Source organism: Sinocyclocheilus grahami, unplaced genomic scaffold (assembly GCF_001515645.1).
Source record: "Sinocyclocheilus grahami isolate Dianchi unplaced genomic scaffold, SAMN03320097.WGS_v1.1 scaffold2376.1, whole genome shotgun sequence".
Classification (NCBI taxonomy): Eukaryota; Metazoa; Chordata; class Actinopteri; order Cypriniformes; family Cyprinidae; genus Sinocyclocheilus; species Sinocyclocheilus grahami.
The window spans coordinates 11,501-26,910 of NW_015507555.1; the positions used below are offsets into that span (position 1 = coordinate 11,501).

General features: G+C 35.7%; 2 protein-coding genes across 2 annotated transcripts in view; one reads left to right on the top strand and one right to left on the bottom strand.

Annotated features, from left to right (window-relative positions):
• Positions 1–1,986, bottom strand: part of LOC107574898 (uncharacterized) — a 3,834-nt gene extending 1,848 nt beyond the window's left edge. Inside the window, exons 1-2 of the mRNA XM_016261319.1 lie at positions 1,730–1,986; positions 38–417 (exon numbers count right to left, since the gene is read on the bottom strand). Of these exons, the coding sequence (XP_016116805.1) occupies positions 38–417; positions 1,730–1,778 (429 nt within the window). The 5' untranslated portion in view covers positions 1,779–1,986. The remainder of the gene's footprint in view (positions 1–37; positions 418–1,729) is intronic.
• Positions 1,987–12,444: 10,458 nt separating this feature from the next.
• LOC107574896 (SLAM family member 9-like) lies at positions 12,445–14,382 on the top strand. The gene is made up of 4 exons (XM_016261316.1): positions 12,445–12,498; positions 12,946–13,269; positions 13,531–13,833; positions 14,243–14,382. The coding sequence occupies exons 1-4, from the start codon at positions 12,450–12,452 to the stop codon at positions 14,380–14,382; spliced, it is 816 nt and encodes a 271-aa protein (XP_016116802.1). The 5' UTR covers positions 12,445–12,449.
• Positions 14,383–15,410: the final 1,028 nt, after the last annotated feature.

Sequence of the window (15,410 nt, forward strand, 5' to 3'; positions counted from 1 at the left end):
AAAGAGAATATATAGTGTGTTGGATTGGTCCAGACGCTACAGTCTTCATGGTATCATCATGACTGATGCTGATTTTTTTGGTGATTTTTTTGCTGTCACACCTTCGGTTTCTGTTCAAACTTTGCCTTTTGCCTGAACTCTCGCTTCTGATGATCTCTGCTTCATAACGTCCAGCGTGTTCAGTTGTGATGTTTGTGATGATCAGAGATCCAGTCTTATAGTCCACCTTCAGTCTGTCTCTGAATCTCCCGTCTTCACCATCATATAAACAGCTCATATTGGGATGTCCATTGATCAGAGCTATGCGAGTGTCTTCAAAATACCACAGCATCTTGTCATGTTCTTTTTTGTTGATATCAGTGTGTAGAGTGACTGTATCTCCCTCCATCACCGTCACCACATCCTCACCAAAAACACCTGGAAACACAAATATATAGTTACTCAATAATGTTTATTTTATATAATTTTAATGAAGTGTTATGAATAAAACAGTTCATAAGCATGCTTCATCATTAGAAAAAAAAGAACATGTTAAACATGAAAATAGTAAGCAATCATTTAAGATATTTCTCCTTATAAAGAACCTGTTTGTCATAAAGGGTTCTTAAACATTCAGTCAAGAACCTTTGTCCTATTGTAGAGACGCTGGAGTCCATCCCAGTGTCTCAACCTGTAGGAAGGGAAACACCTGGCAAGTTTCACAGGTGTTGCGTTCATGGATGAGCCGATGCAGCGTACTGATCACACAGCGTAGCAGGTACGTAACTGAACTTTATTGAACACTCACACAGTACCAGACCCCCTGCTTAGTGATCTCACTAATCAGATATCACTACATTTCCTCTTCCCCAAACAATGAACTTTGTGAACCCAAGAATGTTACTATTGTGGCATAATATACATAATGTAACCATGTTTAACCAATTGTAAGCATATACATGCTGTGCTCCTCTAATGTACAGGAACATTATTGCTTGAATAACATCCTTCATCACAACAATTTGTCTTTCACATTACCATCCATTTCACAGTTTGACTTCACTTTTTTCCCCACATAAACATTGTCTTCTTTTTTTTCTAAGGAGGTCAGTATACAGGAAGTGTAATCAGGGAGAACAGAAACGGGTGTTGGCTAATCAGATACCACAGAAACAGACACGCAACACATAGGATACAATACAAAACAAAACCAAAACTGTCTATAATCCTGACAACCATTGCAGGGGTATCAATAACGTCATAAATTGAATCATCCCTAAAACATTTCTGCTGAAAATGTTGAGCAGAGTCAATTTAACCTTCAGCGCATCAGAAATCCAGTTTTATGTTGATGAACCATTGAATTAGCACTCAACCTTTTTCCTTGAGAAATCTGGTAGAAAATGAAAGAACTCATATATTCAATGTGCTTAATCAGGCCGATGACAGTCAAATGCAGGCTACACATTCTCTCTAGACTACACGTCCGTATGTGTTATGCATTGTCACTAAACTAACCTAACATTCATGTGTCGCTTTTCGCAATTTCCTTCTCCAGAACAGGAACTGGCTACCTAAAATAAATGCCATCCCGAAACACAGAATAAGGACAATCGTGGCACTGTATTATTAAAATAGCCTATTTAATTATTTAAAACAGCGACAAATACAATCCAAGAGTTGATGTGAAATCGCCATTTTCCATCACTGAAAACCAAAAGGGCAGAGGATACAAATGTAAGCGTCTTACCATGAACGAGGAAAATAAAAAGAGTTGGCACAAAATAGCATCCCATCATGTCAACCTTGGTTTCTGTTAGAGCAGATTCAAACGGCGATGCTCCGTTGATCTACTTATGTATTTTCTCCTTCGTTCTTCCAAACCAAAGAGAACCCAAATTACAATAATCGTTATCTTGTGTGTCAAATTAAAACATGCATATCGCGTAGCCTATTGCGCATAGTCTAGTCAAAAAATGAAAGTAAAAGCACTGAGTCTCTTTAAAAGCATGTTTTCTAAAAAAAGGCAAATAAACTGATGAAAAGAGGAGAAAACAGCCTTGAACCAGCACATATATTAGGTTACAATCTTTTTCAACTATTTATGACCACCTTTACTAGAATTTATCACGTTTTATTGTAGGCTTATTTAGTGTGCAAAATTTAGTCTAACTTGTTGTATAGAATTTATATTAGATGATCTGTTAAGAGAATAGATTTTTTCCCCTATAGATTTATATTACAACTGTGGCATGTTGTAGCTAATGGTTCTAAATGTGCAGGCGGTTGTTTCTTCATAACACATGCTATATTAATTCATAAAAATAAAAAAAGTCATTATTGGCCTGGTAAAGATTAATAGGCTAGTCTTATTATAACAAATGCTACAGTTAAGAACTATGCTACATGGCCTTCAGATATTCCAAAATATTGCATAGATTAAAGCATTGAGAGCCTGATGAACTGTTAAGGAGTAAGAAATAAACAATATCAATATAAGAAAATGTTATAGATTGACTTCCCATGGCATGTTGAATTAGAACAATTCAAACTATAGCCCATAAGTGACTAAATAATATAAAATACATTACAAAGATGTATCCTAAACAAGTAATTGTTAACTATGATGTTACTTTATTGCACCAACTTTGCATAGATGATATGGCACAAAACACCATATCACAAAAAATAAATATATAAGCAAACAAACAAATAAATATGAGTGAGCATGACCCGGGACTCTACTAAATCAATAATTTGATTTATTATTATGAAGTTAGTATATAAAAAAAAAAAAATCAAAATAAAACTGCAATCACAATAGTATATTGTTTGAACACAATGAACTAACATTATTTAATCTGATTTATCTCATATTTTCAGCTCGTCTGCCTGTTCCTGTCATCAGCAGAGACTCTTCACACTGTTCTTCATCATCATCATCATATTGTTCATTGGTGTGTTCAGTGGTGAATGTGGGTCATGTGACTCTCTCCTGGTACAAAGGAAACAGTTTATTCTCCAGCATCAGTGTGTCTGATCTCAGCATCAGTCTCTCTCTACCTCTGGAGGTGGAATATCAGGATAAAAACAGCTACAGCTGTGTGCTCAACAATCCCATCAGCAACCAGACCACACATCTGGACATCACTCAACTCTGTTACTCATGTTCAGGTATGACAATGGCGAGATTAGTGTTTATTCACTGATCTGTTAACCAACAGCTGTTCAATAACACATTAAGCTACACAAAACACACACAGTGCATTTGTATCTAGTCGCTGCTTTATAACTGAACTTGTGAATAAAAATATACACACGAAAAAGAGCTGCTTGGAATGTAGTTGTGAGACAGAACTAAATGTTATATTAATCTACAGGCCAAAAACATTAGATTAGCACTGGTTCGTTGCCTAGTAGTCCACAACCCAGAATAAGTGTAGCTTTCACACACGCTTTACATTCAGTCCCACTTTTTCTGACTTTGCCTGTTAAATTTGACTATGCAAATGTGAATGTAAATGTGACACTGTAATAATGGTGGAGTAGAAGAGAAAGCAGGCAAAGAGACAGATCTAAATGCAAGAGGATATTATTTTTTAAACTTAAAGTCAAAACAAGAAACAAGGACTGTAGGGAACAGAAACACATCGACATTCGACAACTGAAAAAGCAAAAGGGTGAATGCAAATGAGGTACACCTGGGGCAGACAATCACCTGATAAAACTACAAAGAACTACAAACATGGCACTCCAGCCAGGAAGTGACAAAAAGGCCTATAGCAAACATAACATGGATCCAGAATATCTGAGAAGAGAGGATGCCAACCCCTCAGAGGACCTCAGATGATGCCAACCCTGAAACAACATACAGAACTACCACATTTTGCTACAGTATAAGTTTGATTGCATCATATAATAATTGCTTTTAATAGTGTTCATCGTCTGTTTGATTTCGTCTTTAATTGATTTTTCCGTACATTTCTGCCATATGTACATTAACTGACAGTCACAACTGATTAGCTACTACTAAATATTGTAGAAACTTAATTTGCTGTAAAGCTGCTTTACAATGATTTGTATTGTAAAAAGCGCTATACAAATAAATTTGAATTGAATTGAATATCAAATTCACAATCAGAATCTGAATCAGAAGCAAACAGTAAACCAACTATATGATGTCAACAAGTAAAGCAGCAAAATCTGAGTGGGATGTTCACTTAAATACAGATCAGGCTGACACTAATGATTGTGTCTGTCTATTATTACAGGCTCTCTGTATCTGATAGTGTTGATCTCTGTTGCTGCTGTGGCTGGATCTCTGTTGATTGTGGCTGCATTCGGGATATTTCTCACGTGCAGGAAATGTAGAAAAACTGATCAAAAAGGCAAGTTGTTTGTTTGTATATCTATAAAGTGACATTGGGCATTGGTCTTTAGTCGTCTTGCTCAGATTCTGCAGTTCTCGAACTGCTTTAAAGCATACTAGAAATACAGAGACATAAATGCAATTCTGCATAAATTCAATTATACAGTAACTAAGAAATACAATCCTGCATGTAAAAAAAGTTTTCTTTAAGACTAAAATCATGGACCTTCAAATTCCTGAATTGTACTAAATTTCAGGGAATTATGAGTAAAGCAAGACAAAGAAAGACAGCTTTGATGTGAAATTAAACTGTCCACTTAAAAGAGAAAGGGTTGTAAATACAAAGTCAAGCGACTTACCATCAACGAGAAACACAAACAGAGTGAGGACAAAATAGATTCCCATTGTTTTAACTGGTGTTCACCTCATAAATCAATGCAACAAAAATTAAGAAACAGAGACACATAAAATAAAGTAAAGAATAAATGGCACGTATTACATAATGGTTACATTGTTCCTGGTTACATGATAGTGCTATCCCAGGATGATGTGTGCTTTAAATTCCAAAGGTGGGATAAGATATTGACAATGCAGTTATGATCAGACATGATTAAAGTTGAATATGTTGGACTTGTTAGCGCTGCTGAAAAATATCTTAAACCAACATAAGCTTGTTTAGCTGGTAGCTGTCTGTTTGATGCTTTTAAAGAGTTTGAACACTTAGCTGGTTAGTCAGAGAGACCATCTACACCAAACTAAACATGTTTTAAGATCATTTACTAGTGATGTTATGTATGAAACAAAGGCTAAAGTGCATAAATGTATGTATGTATGCAGTGCAATTAAAATTTCGTATGGAGGAAAATCACTTGATCGTTTTGTTGTAACAAGTGCAGAATGAATCTTGGCGTTGTCTTGCTGAAATAAGCAGGGACCACTCTGAGAAAGACGTTGTCTTGATGGCAGCATTATGCTATATTTTTTTCTCATGCTATAGACAGGCAAAAGTATCAAAACACATGTTTTTGGCTTTTTTCACCACATCCACGTCCACTGTTGTGGTTCTACTGAAGCTGTGATCTGATTGGTCGTCTCTGCTTTTCTGGGCGTGACATCAGAGCTACAGGAGGAGAAGACAAGAAACAGATATCATAAATGTTGTGACATATCTTGGAGTTTTGTAAAGATGAACATATACCGTTATTAAAGCAAACAATAAGTTTGATATGTGGATGCAAATAGAAGTTTCTAAAAAAAAAAAAGTATAAATGATTTTCAATTTCAGTTGAGGAATGAAACATGATTACGTTCAAAAGATAATGTGGTCTAAATGTGTTGTTCAGTATTGTCAAAACTTTTGCTTATCAGTGCTTTCCTCTCTTGGATCATAAAATGGTTCATCTCTCAAAACCTCTGAATACTGCTTACGTTGATGCCATCTAGTGTCGATGAGTCGTTTTTAATATTTCCTTTCATTCTCTACACTGCCACGCATTTCATATTTCTTTGTCAATACACCATTTTCATAATGTGTGATTTATGTTGATTTCCAGTATTTTCGTTATGAACTGTTTTAACTGTGTTATAATAGCAATAAACTGAATGGCTGAATGATTGTACTGTAATTGTCTGTAGGCTACCAACTGATATGATGAATGATGTTTCATAATTCTTACATAATAGCTCAATGAATTATAATTAAATTAAACACACTAAAACACAATTTAATAATAAAGACATCAGCCATTCTGAAGGGGCATTTAACAGCAAACGTATTAATTTACCATGATAGACATACATTTTCATTTTTCTCATGTAGATGAATAAATATGATCAGAAGGGAGATTTCTAAAGCCCTTATTTGGGCTACACTAACTGTTCATTTTTACAGCATTTAAACCGTTTATTTTAAAAATGATTGTCCAGACGCATCTGCTGTGCTCTGTAACAGTAGAAGTGCCGCAAAAGTTTCAACGTTTTAGTTCAGATAAATCATTTTAACAGTATATTTTTTACAACATTTAAAGTCACATTTAAACAGATTTTTTTGCATTTTACTAATGATCACAAAGCATTTGCTGTATAATTTGAGATGATCAAGAATGCTACAAGCAGACTGTTTGTAAATACAAGTAGAAAGAAAAACCTTTCCATGTCAATAGTCACTACAGTGAATACCGCCACCTAGTGGTTCCATCACAATGAGTTTCAGAAGCTCCACTCCAGAAATATTCAAACATTCAACGTCCATCTGATCTTCTGAGACCATCTCAACCTTCAAGAGACAACAGCAGATAAACCTGCTCCACAAACACTATTCTTCTGTGCCTGGAATATTTAAAGTGCTAGTATAAAATGAAGAACGGTCTGTTGCAAGCAACAATCATCTGAGTCCAACCACCAAAGGCCCATGTGGATGATCTTCACTGACAGGGTTTGATGAAACAGGTTACAGCACCACACATGTGTCAAAAGCAACAACTGACTTCCCAAGAAATCACTACCTCTTACTGACTGAAAGACTGAAAGAGAAGCCATGAAAACCCTCGATAGTGTTGTAAGAAATGTGAACATAAGATTTGTAATAAATGTGTGTGGACAAATTAAGATGAATCACATGTCATGGGAGAGTTTCAATTAAAAGATAATACATCAAAATCTATCTTTTTATATATCTTATTATATAAGAAAGACAGAAGCTGGACAATCAAACTGGATCTTTGACCCTTACAAACATCACAACTGAACATGCTGGACTCTATCAACTAGAGAAAATCTTATAATCTTACACAATATATAATATAATCTTAGATTTTAATTTGTTGCCTTATCTTTTAATTTTATAGTATATTTTTATTAAAAATATATATTTTATCAGAATTTAATCATTTGTAATGTGTTTTTTAAATTAACATTTTACCTGATTTGGCTACAATTTTGTCCACTTTTCTTCAACTTTTTGAACACTAAAGGTTTAGATTTTATTTAATTATCATGCACTTGAGATATTTTCTTTTGCTGCTGAATTATTTACCAACATAGTTATTTTCTATATTTACTATCCTATATCACAGTGAAAAAAAAAGTTTCATTCATCCAATAAAAAAAAAATGGGGTAATGATTCACATCTATATTTTTTAACTTGAGCCAATGAAAAATAAATAACTTGCCCTTTAGGGGCAATGTGAATCATTACCCTAAATATTTTTAATTGGATGAATGAAACTTTTTTCAGTGTAGTAAATATAGTATAGTAAATATAGAAAATAACTATGTTAGTAAATAATTCAGCAGCAAAAGAAAAAATCTCAAGTGCATGATAATTAAATCAAATCTAAACCTTTAGTGTTCAAAAAGTTCAAAGAAAAGTTGAAAATTTTTTCAGTGTAGTAAATATAGTATAGTCAGTGTATATACTGTATTTTTTGGATTATGACGATTATTGTTTTTCTTTATAATGAAGTAGTATATTTCGTAGATTGAGTTTAAAACATTAAATAGTGATCATCACTTCACATCAGTGATCGAGGAAATATTATGATTAATGGCAAAAATTATTTTTGGAAATTATTTCTCCTACTGGCACACTGAGGAAAGGGATATTTATAATTGTATAATTGGTGAAGATTTTAAGATGCCATTGGCACCTGTTACAAATGAGGCTCCCGCACTACGTCTCTCGCACCACCAGAGGAAGCATTCACCTGAGTATTAACCACCTCATTCGGACTCAATTTCCCATCAGCCTTCATACCTGGAACTGATCACCCTGCACATGTCTTCAATTATCTCACACACCTATTTAAGGCACTCTTATCTGCTCTTCAGTGCGAAGTCTTGATTTGCCCTGGTGATCATTTCGGAGCGGTTTCTGTTATTCTGCCTGCCTGTTTGTTGACCTGGACTGTTTATCTCGTTTTCTGATTCTTGCTGCCAGCCCCGACCCCTTTAGCCTGTTTATCTACTGTGTTTGCTCGCCGCCTGCCCCAATTCTCTGCCTGTTCTCTGGATTACGTCTACTGTTGGTTATCTTGTTCTACTACTGTTTACTGCCCTGCCTTGTACTGCTTTTGTCTAATAAACTGCAGATGGATCATCAAGCTACTGACTCATCACAGCACCATACTGTATATTTTAGACATGCTACAGTAATACAGTATCTTACCTCATACTGGAACATTCAACAGCTGCTCAGACTTGTTCTTCTCAATGTCTTCTGTTAAAAAAAAAAAATCACACAGACAATTAAACACTAATTTTGCTTTAAAAAGATTGTTTTCCTCTCACTATAGTAGCTGTAGGTGATACTTGCCCATTTTAGAGCTCCTGTGACGATAGTAAATCACACCAAGAACAGCTGCAGCCAGCAGCAGAACAACACCAACACCAGCACATATCGCTGCTTTAAGATTTAAAAACAGTCCTGAAGAGAAAGACAGACAGTCATTAGTGTGAGTAAACAAAAGGAAAGTAATAAAGGAAAAACCTGCAGTGTTTTGTTACTAATATTGGTTGCATTGTGGAAAAAAACAACAACAACAACATATTAACAGTCAAAGTGATCAATTATAATAATATATTTGATAAAGGGTCTTAAAGGAGCAATTATAATAGTTTAAATATCATTACAATTTTGAATTATTCACAAAAGTTGTCTACTGAAAAATACTCTAAATGTATTTTGAAGTTGTTTTTATATATTCAAGAAAAGAGATTGAACCGGTTTGATTGTGTTCAGATAGTCCACATTCAATCAATTAATGAGTTCAATAGTAACTGTTTGTAAATTGCAGCAGGGCATATGACTGAATGACTCGTCACTAATGACTGAATCAACACTATATGACTCACCACTGATGGACACACTGAATGTCTTTACTGTGTCGCCGATGTTGATCATTTTTTTGATGACTTTTGTGCTGTCACACTTGCCGTTTCGGTTCAAGCTTTGGCTGGTTCCTGAGCTCTTGCTTTTGATGAAATTTGCTTCAAAGCGTCCAGTGTGTTCAGGTCTGATGTTTGTGATGGTCAGAGATCCGGTCTCAAAGTCCACTTTCAGTAGGTCTCTGAATACCCCGCCTTCACCATCGTACAGACAACTCTTAGTAGGATCTCCATTGATCAGGGCAATGAGAGTGTCGTTAAAATACCACAGCATCTTGTCACGTCCTTGCTTGGTAACATCACTTTTTAGAGTGACAGAAACTCCCTCCATCACTGACACCAAGTTCGATTCAACCACACCTGGAGACAAAAACAAACAATAATTACTTAAGTGAGTGTGTGCATTTTAAAAGGAATTCAACACCATGGCAATTTGTTGGATTATAGGAAATCTGGTAGAAAGTGTCATGGCAGGTAGGCAAAATGAGGAGAAGCGAAGCTAAAGATGCATTCACGCCATGTTGAAATTATTTAATTTTGATATTTCAACATGTAAAAAGTGTTCATGTCCTCACAGAGCTCGTAATTCCAGCTTGAAAAATGGGACTTTTCTGATGTTGCATTAACGCCATGTAATATCGAGATGATAATACATGATGTTCTACTTGTAGCTGTTCACACTCTTGGACTCGGACTAAGCGTATCAATGCCTGAACATAGTGCCAAAAGAATCTAAGGTGGTCAGGTGGTAGAAGTTGTAGCTCTCAGAAAACTCCCAGTTCACAGTTCATTACGAGTTCTACAAGGACGTGAACGCTTTCTACAAGTTGGTATCTCGTAATCACGGTAATTATGATATGGCGTGAACGCACCTTCAGAGCTCCTACTTGTACCACGTGATGAGTGTGTTCGCCTTGAAGCAGAGCTGTGCAGACCGATCGGTGTAGGAGCCGTCTGGCCCTATTTTAACGATCTAAGCACATGGTCTAAAGCGCACGGTGCTGGTGCACTCAGGGCATGTCCGAATCAACTTTTGCTAGTTTAACGATGGTAAAACGGTCGGCGCGCCCAGGCGCATGGTGTTTTTTGGGCGTAACATGCAATAAACCAATCAGAGTCTCATCTCCCATCCCCTTTAAATGCCAGTTGCGCTCGCGCCATGGCGGGTTCGCTATTTACATGGCAGAATGTAATTTTTCATTTTTAAAAATATTTGTGTGCTGCTGCACGTCCCTGTGTGTGTAATAAGCAAAGTGTAGACGTGTTGTGCACCCGCCTATAGCCACATATTACTATTGCGCTCTTTAAATAACAAATAAAAAATTTTGCGCCAGACTTTAGACCAGGTTTCAGTTGGTCTAATGCGCAGTCTATTCTCAGTTGCCTCAAAATAGCACCGCGCCAACAATGCACCTGAACACACCTCTTTTTTAGACCAGCACGACCATGGGCGCACAAATGGGCGCAAATGCATTTGCTATTTAAACAATGCGCCGCAGGATGGGAAAATGAGAACTGCGTCGGGCCAAAATTAGCAAAAAACACTTGCGCAACGCCTTGCGCCGGGTGTATGATAGGGCCCCAGAGCTCTCATGGTAATTTGATGTCATACAACGATCGACCTGCGCAGCGCTGTTTCAAGTCGAACACTCATATTGAAACACACTTATAGAAACAAATTATTCCCAGTCAGAGGACGTGAACAGAAAACATACAGTAGACACTGGAACAAAGGAATAACGAACATACCAGCAAGAATGGAAACTCCATGGCAATGGAAACAGAAACTAAACTAAACATCACAGATAGAAGATTTCAGGTGGAAAATATTTGTTTACAGCCTCAGACACTTAAACCTTGATGGACTAAAATGCATTGCATGATCTCTTGATGCACATAAAAATAAATAAATAAACTACTGTTTATTTTAAGTCGTTTCTCCAAAAATCACGTGATCAATGCAAAGTTACGTTTCGTTTTGTTTCGTTTCGTTTCGTTCAAACTGTCCTTTGTGCATGCTGCCAGAGATAGTAAAGTGGACTTAAAACATAACAACGGAAGTGCTGTCTGATTCACGGGAAGCTCGCCGAAAGAAAACTGTTGTAATGGACTGAATCACGATGCAATTCATGGAGTAGCCTCACTTTATCCTGTGAATGTGGGTGATGCATTTACGCACGTGCGTAATTTGTCCGAAGCAACTTTTAACACAAGCAAGCTGCACATTTTCAATTAATATATATATTTTTATGTAGTTGCTATATAGCATATCAGTGCAGCTTCATGAGAAAATTGTTCAAAACATGTTCACAACTGATTTGTAAATAGGCCCGAATGTGTAAAATCCTGAAAACATAAGAATGACAAAATAAGAAACATTTTCAGCCCACCACTGTGGTTGCATTCGAACACAGACAATATTTTTTCACACACTCAAATGAAACAGGCCAAGAAAAAAAAAAAAGAAAAAAAAAAGTTTTTTTTCTACACAAAAAAAAGTAGTTTTTTTTTCTGGCGAAGAGAATGAACGCGAATCACCTAATGCCACAGCAGCTCTGTTTGTCAAAGTGAAACATTCTGTGGTCACATTTATTTACAGAGAAATGTAGTTTGACCAGATGGCTGGAAAACCTGTGCGTACTATTGGATGCGAGTTTATGCGTGTGTCAGTAGTTTGTGGGTAAAAAGTGTCTTCATTTCCTTTCTTTTAAATATGAACCTCACATTCTGACTTCCTTTTTACAAAAAAACAAAACAAAACAGCTTTACTGATGTTTGAGAAATAGTCCAAAAAGAGTCAAAGGTACACAATATTATTCTTACGTATCACCCATGGACACTAACATATTCCACACAGCTTGAGCATTATAAGTGAAGTTATACATTTATTCCATGACACTAATTCTTCTTGTTCTGGTCTGTAATATATAGGTATACACGCAGAGAGACACTGGCTCAAAGAATAATGGCAGGCTGAAATAACAAGCTGCAATAATTATATACCATCTGCCTGGGTTGGAGAATGTGTTATGCCACTGAGTCTTAATAAATGCTGTATTAGCTGTAATTTAAGTGAAACCCTAGTGTGTGGTCAGTGAAGGGTGGTCGAATCCTGTTGGGGGAGGATCCACACACACACACACACTTATATCACACTTCTGTCTAAACAGCCTGCTTCTAGAGATTTTCATTATAATGTCGGCATGCTCAAAGAAAATGGTTCATGTTGTCCTTTTGTTCTGCTTGTGCTTGTTGCAATTGGAAGGTAAGTTGGAAATGTATGTTTTATGCTTTTTAATTTAATGTTGTTGCTGATTTAGTTCAAGCTTTGCTTTATATTATAATAAGATAGATTTGCATTTGCTATCCATTAAAAAAGATATTCTGAAATCGAGCAGGGATATTATTGGATTTAGGTCTATCATCAAAGGAAATCAAATTAAGGACAAGTTTAGTCAGCCTGTTCATATGATCTCACCAACTCCATAAAAATGGATTCATGTGAATATCCCATTAAATATGTAAAGTAATGAGAGTTTTACATTCTCAAAGTAACTTCTTTGCCCATAAATTGTTTTATTGTTGATTATTTGTGTGGAATCAGAATATCTTATTGCAAAGGACACGTGTTTTTATGTAAATATACAAACTACTTAACCGCCACGAATTTGTTTACCTTTTAATCTCTGACAAATCTTCCTTTTTTCTACAGGTAAATTTGGTGCTCATGCAGTGAAGTCAGTGTCAATGACGGTAGGAGATTCAGTCCCTCTAAACTCTGGTTTCACTGAAATGATGGATGATGATCTGATTCTGTGGAGGTTTGGATCTGAAAACACTTTAATAGCTGAAATCAATGTAATGGCCGGCAGCATGACTGTATATGATGATGTTCTTGATGAGAGATTCAGAGACAGACTGAAGCTGGACGATCAAACTGGATCTCTGATCATCACAAACATCACAACTGAACACGCTGGACTCTATCAACTACAGTCCAACAGTGTGAGCAAAAATTTCAGTCTCACTGTCTATGGTGAGTTACTGTAAATATCAGTATATACAGCCTTTTCAGTCTTAAAAATGACAACATTTGAGATACACATTCATTTTTACTTTAATTTTAAACATATTAAAGAGTTTTCTTTTGATTAATTATTCCAAGGTTGGCATCTCAGACCATGTAATAAAAAAAAAAAATCTGAAATCACAAACACTCACTGAACAACATCACAGAATCTTACTTAACACCACAAGAAACAGCATGATTTACTCCGATGTTTCTAATATTTCTCAGCTCATCTGCCCATTCCTGTCATCAGCAGTAACTCTTCAAACTGTTCTTCATCATCATCATCATCATCATCATCATTTTGTTCATTGGTGTGTTCAGTGTTGAATGTGGGTCATGTGACTCTCTCCTGGTACAAAGGAAACAGTTTATTGTCCAGCATCAGTGTGTCTGATCTCAGCATCAGTCTCTCTCTACCTCTGGAGGTGGAATATCAGGAGAAAAACAGCTACAGCTGTGTGCTCAACAATCCCATCAGCAACCAGACCACACATCTGGACATCAGTGAACTCTGTCTCACATGTTCAGGTACAGCAGCACTGATGTGTTTATTTACTATGTGTATGTTTATGATTTTAGTTGATTATAATGACTCGAGCTGGTTTCATGTTCAACATTTCTTGACAATTCTTGAGCTATGCTCCTTCTTTTTCTTTCTTTCTTTTTTTAAAATTCAACAAACATCTCTATCGTTTGGATTAATTATATACATATGTGCATATTTATAAGCCTAGCTATAGAACATCACCACCCTTTGCTGCCTTTCAGCTTGAAATGAAAACACATTCAATGTAATTTTACTGTAAGCCACAGTAGAAATTGGAATAAACTAAAAACTTTGAAAATTAATTTAAATGTAAGGCAGCAAAATACTACTAACTCTGATGTTCACTTATCAGTTGAACACACTGATGACTGTCTCTCTGTATTGTTAAAGACTCAGCATCTAAAGCAGTGCCGATCTCTGCTGCTGCTGCTGCTGCTGCTGCTGCTGGATCGCTGCTGATTGTTGCTGCAGTCGGGATCTCTTGTATTTGCAGGAAATGTAGAAAAACTGATAAAGAAGGCAAGTGTTAAATCTATTAATGGCTAATAAATTTGTAAAATTAATAAGTGTTATAACAAATAATAATATACTTTAATAGTGTAGTTCCTTTTAACCCTCAAGTTGTGTTGTGGCTATTTTGACCCAGAGAGGATTTATTTTTCATGAAAATGCTAATTCAAGTTCTCACATTGGACTAAAACATACTGACTTTGCTCACACAGGATATAACAACTTTCCCAAACATTGGACAATTTTTGGGTATTTTTTCCCCAAACATTTTCTACTTCCCCAGTCTAAAAAAAATGACCAGCCTACAAAAAAAACTTTGTTATAAATTTCTAGTTTTGCTATATTATTACCAAATATTGGATTCAATCTTTTTTATCAACTTTGTTTTTTTGTTTTTTTGTTTTCAATTATCACAGGTTTTACGTTTCTTTTTGGAAATGATTGATCATAGGCCTTATTGAGCTGAGCTTATGGACCTCAGGTTTTAAGTGAACATTGCCAAAATTATCCAAAAATAACACTTTTTTTCACCCAAAAACTGAGGCGCATAAACTCAGATCAATGAGGCCAAATTAGTTCAAATACTTTCAATAGCAATTATGATTATATATATATATATATATATATACTCTTAAAGAATGTTTTGCTTTTAAACAAATCCCCAAAACAACAAGAAACATTTTGCATCCTCATTCCATAAATAGAGGCTAATTTATTTACATCTGTGCAGATCTGCTGGTGGACAAATAGGTTCCATGTGAACTTCTTGCTAGATGTTTGTGGTCGACATTTGACACAGACACTGCTAAGGCGTCATTAGCGTGTGGTTGAAGGACTTTTTTTCCATTTCTGCTAATATGAAACTTTCAGACTGAATTTAGCTTTAACTAAACAGACTTAAATGTGAAATACTGAATCTAATAGATAAACATTTCACTCAGATAAAACAGTGTTGTGTGATGAAATATGCAAATTTGAGTCAAGTCAGATTTAATTATACAGTTTAAAAAAAAAAAAAAATTTTAACAATACACATTGCTTCAAAGCA

Excerpts from the sequence above, each read along its gene's own strand:
- LOC107574896 (XM_016261316.1), top strand. The coding sequence starts at position 12,450 with ATGGTTCATGTTGTCCTTTTGTTCTGCTTGTGCTTGTTGCAATTGGAA. Across the intron at positions 12,499-12,945 it reads GTGCTTGTTGCAATTGGAAG|GTAAATTTGGTGCTCATGCA; the intron begins GTAAGTTGGAAA and ends TTTTTTCTACAG. Across the intron at positions 13,270-13,530 it reads TTTCAGTCTCACTGTCTATG|CTCATCTGCCCATTCCTGTC; the intron begins GTGAGTTACTGT and ends AATATTTCTCAG.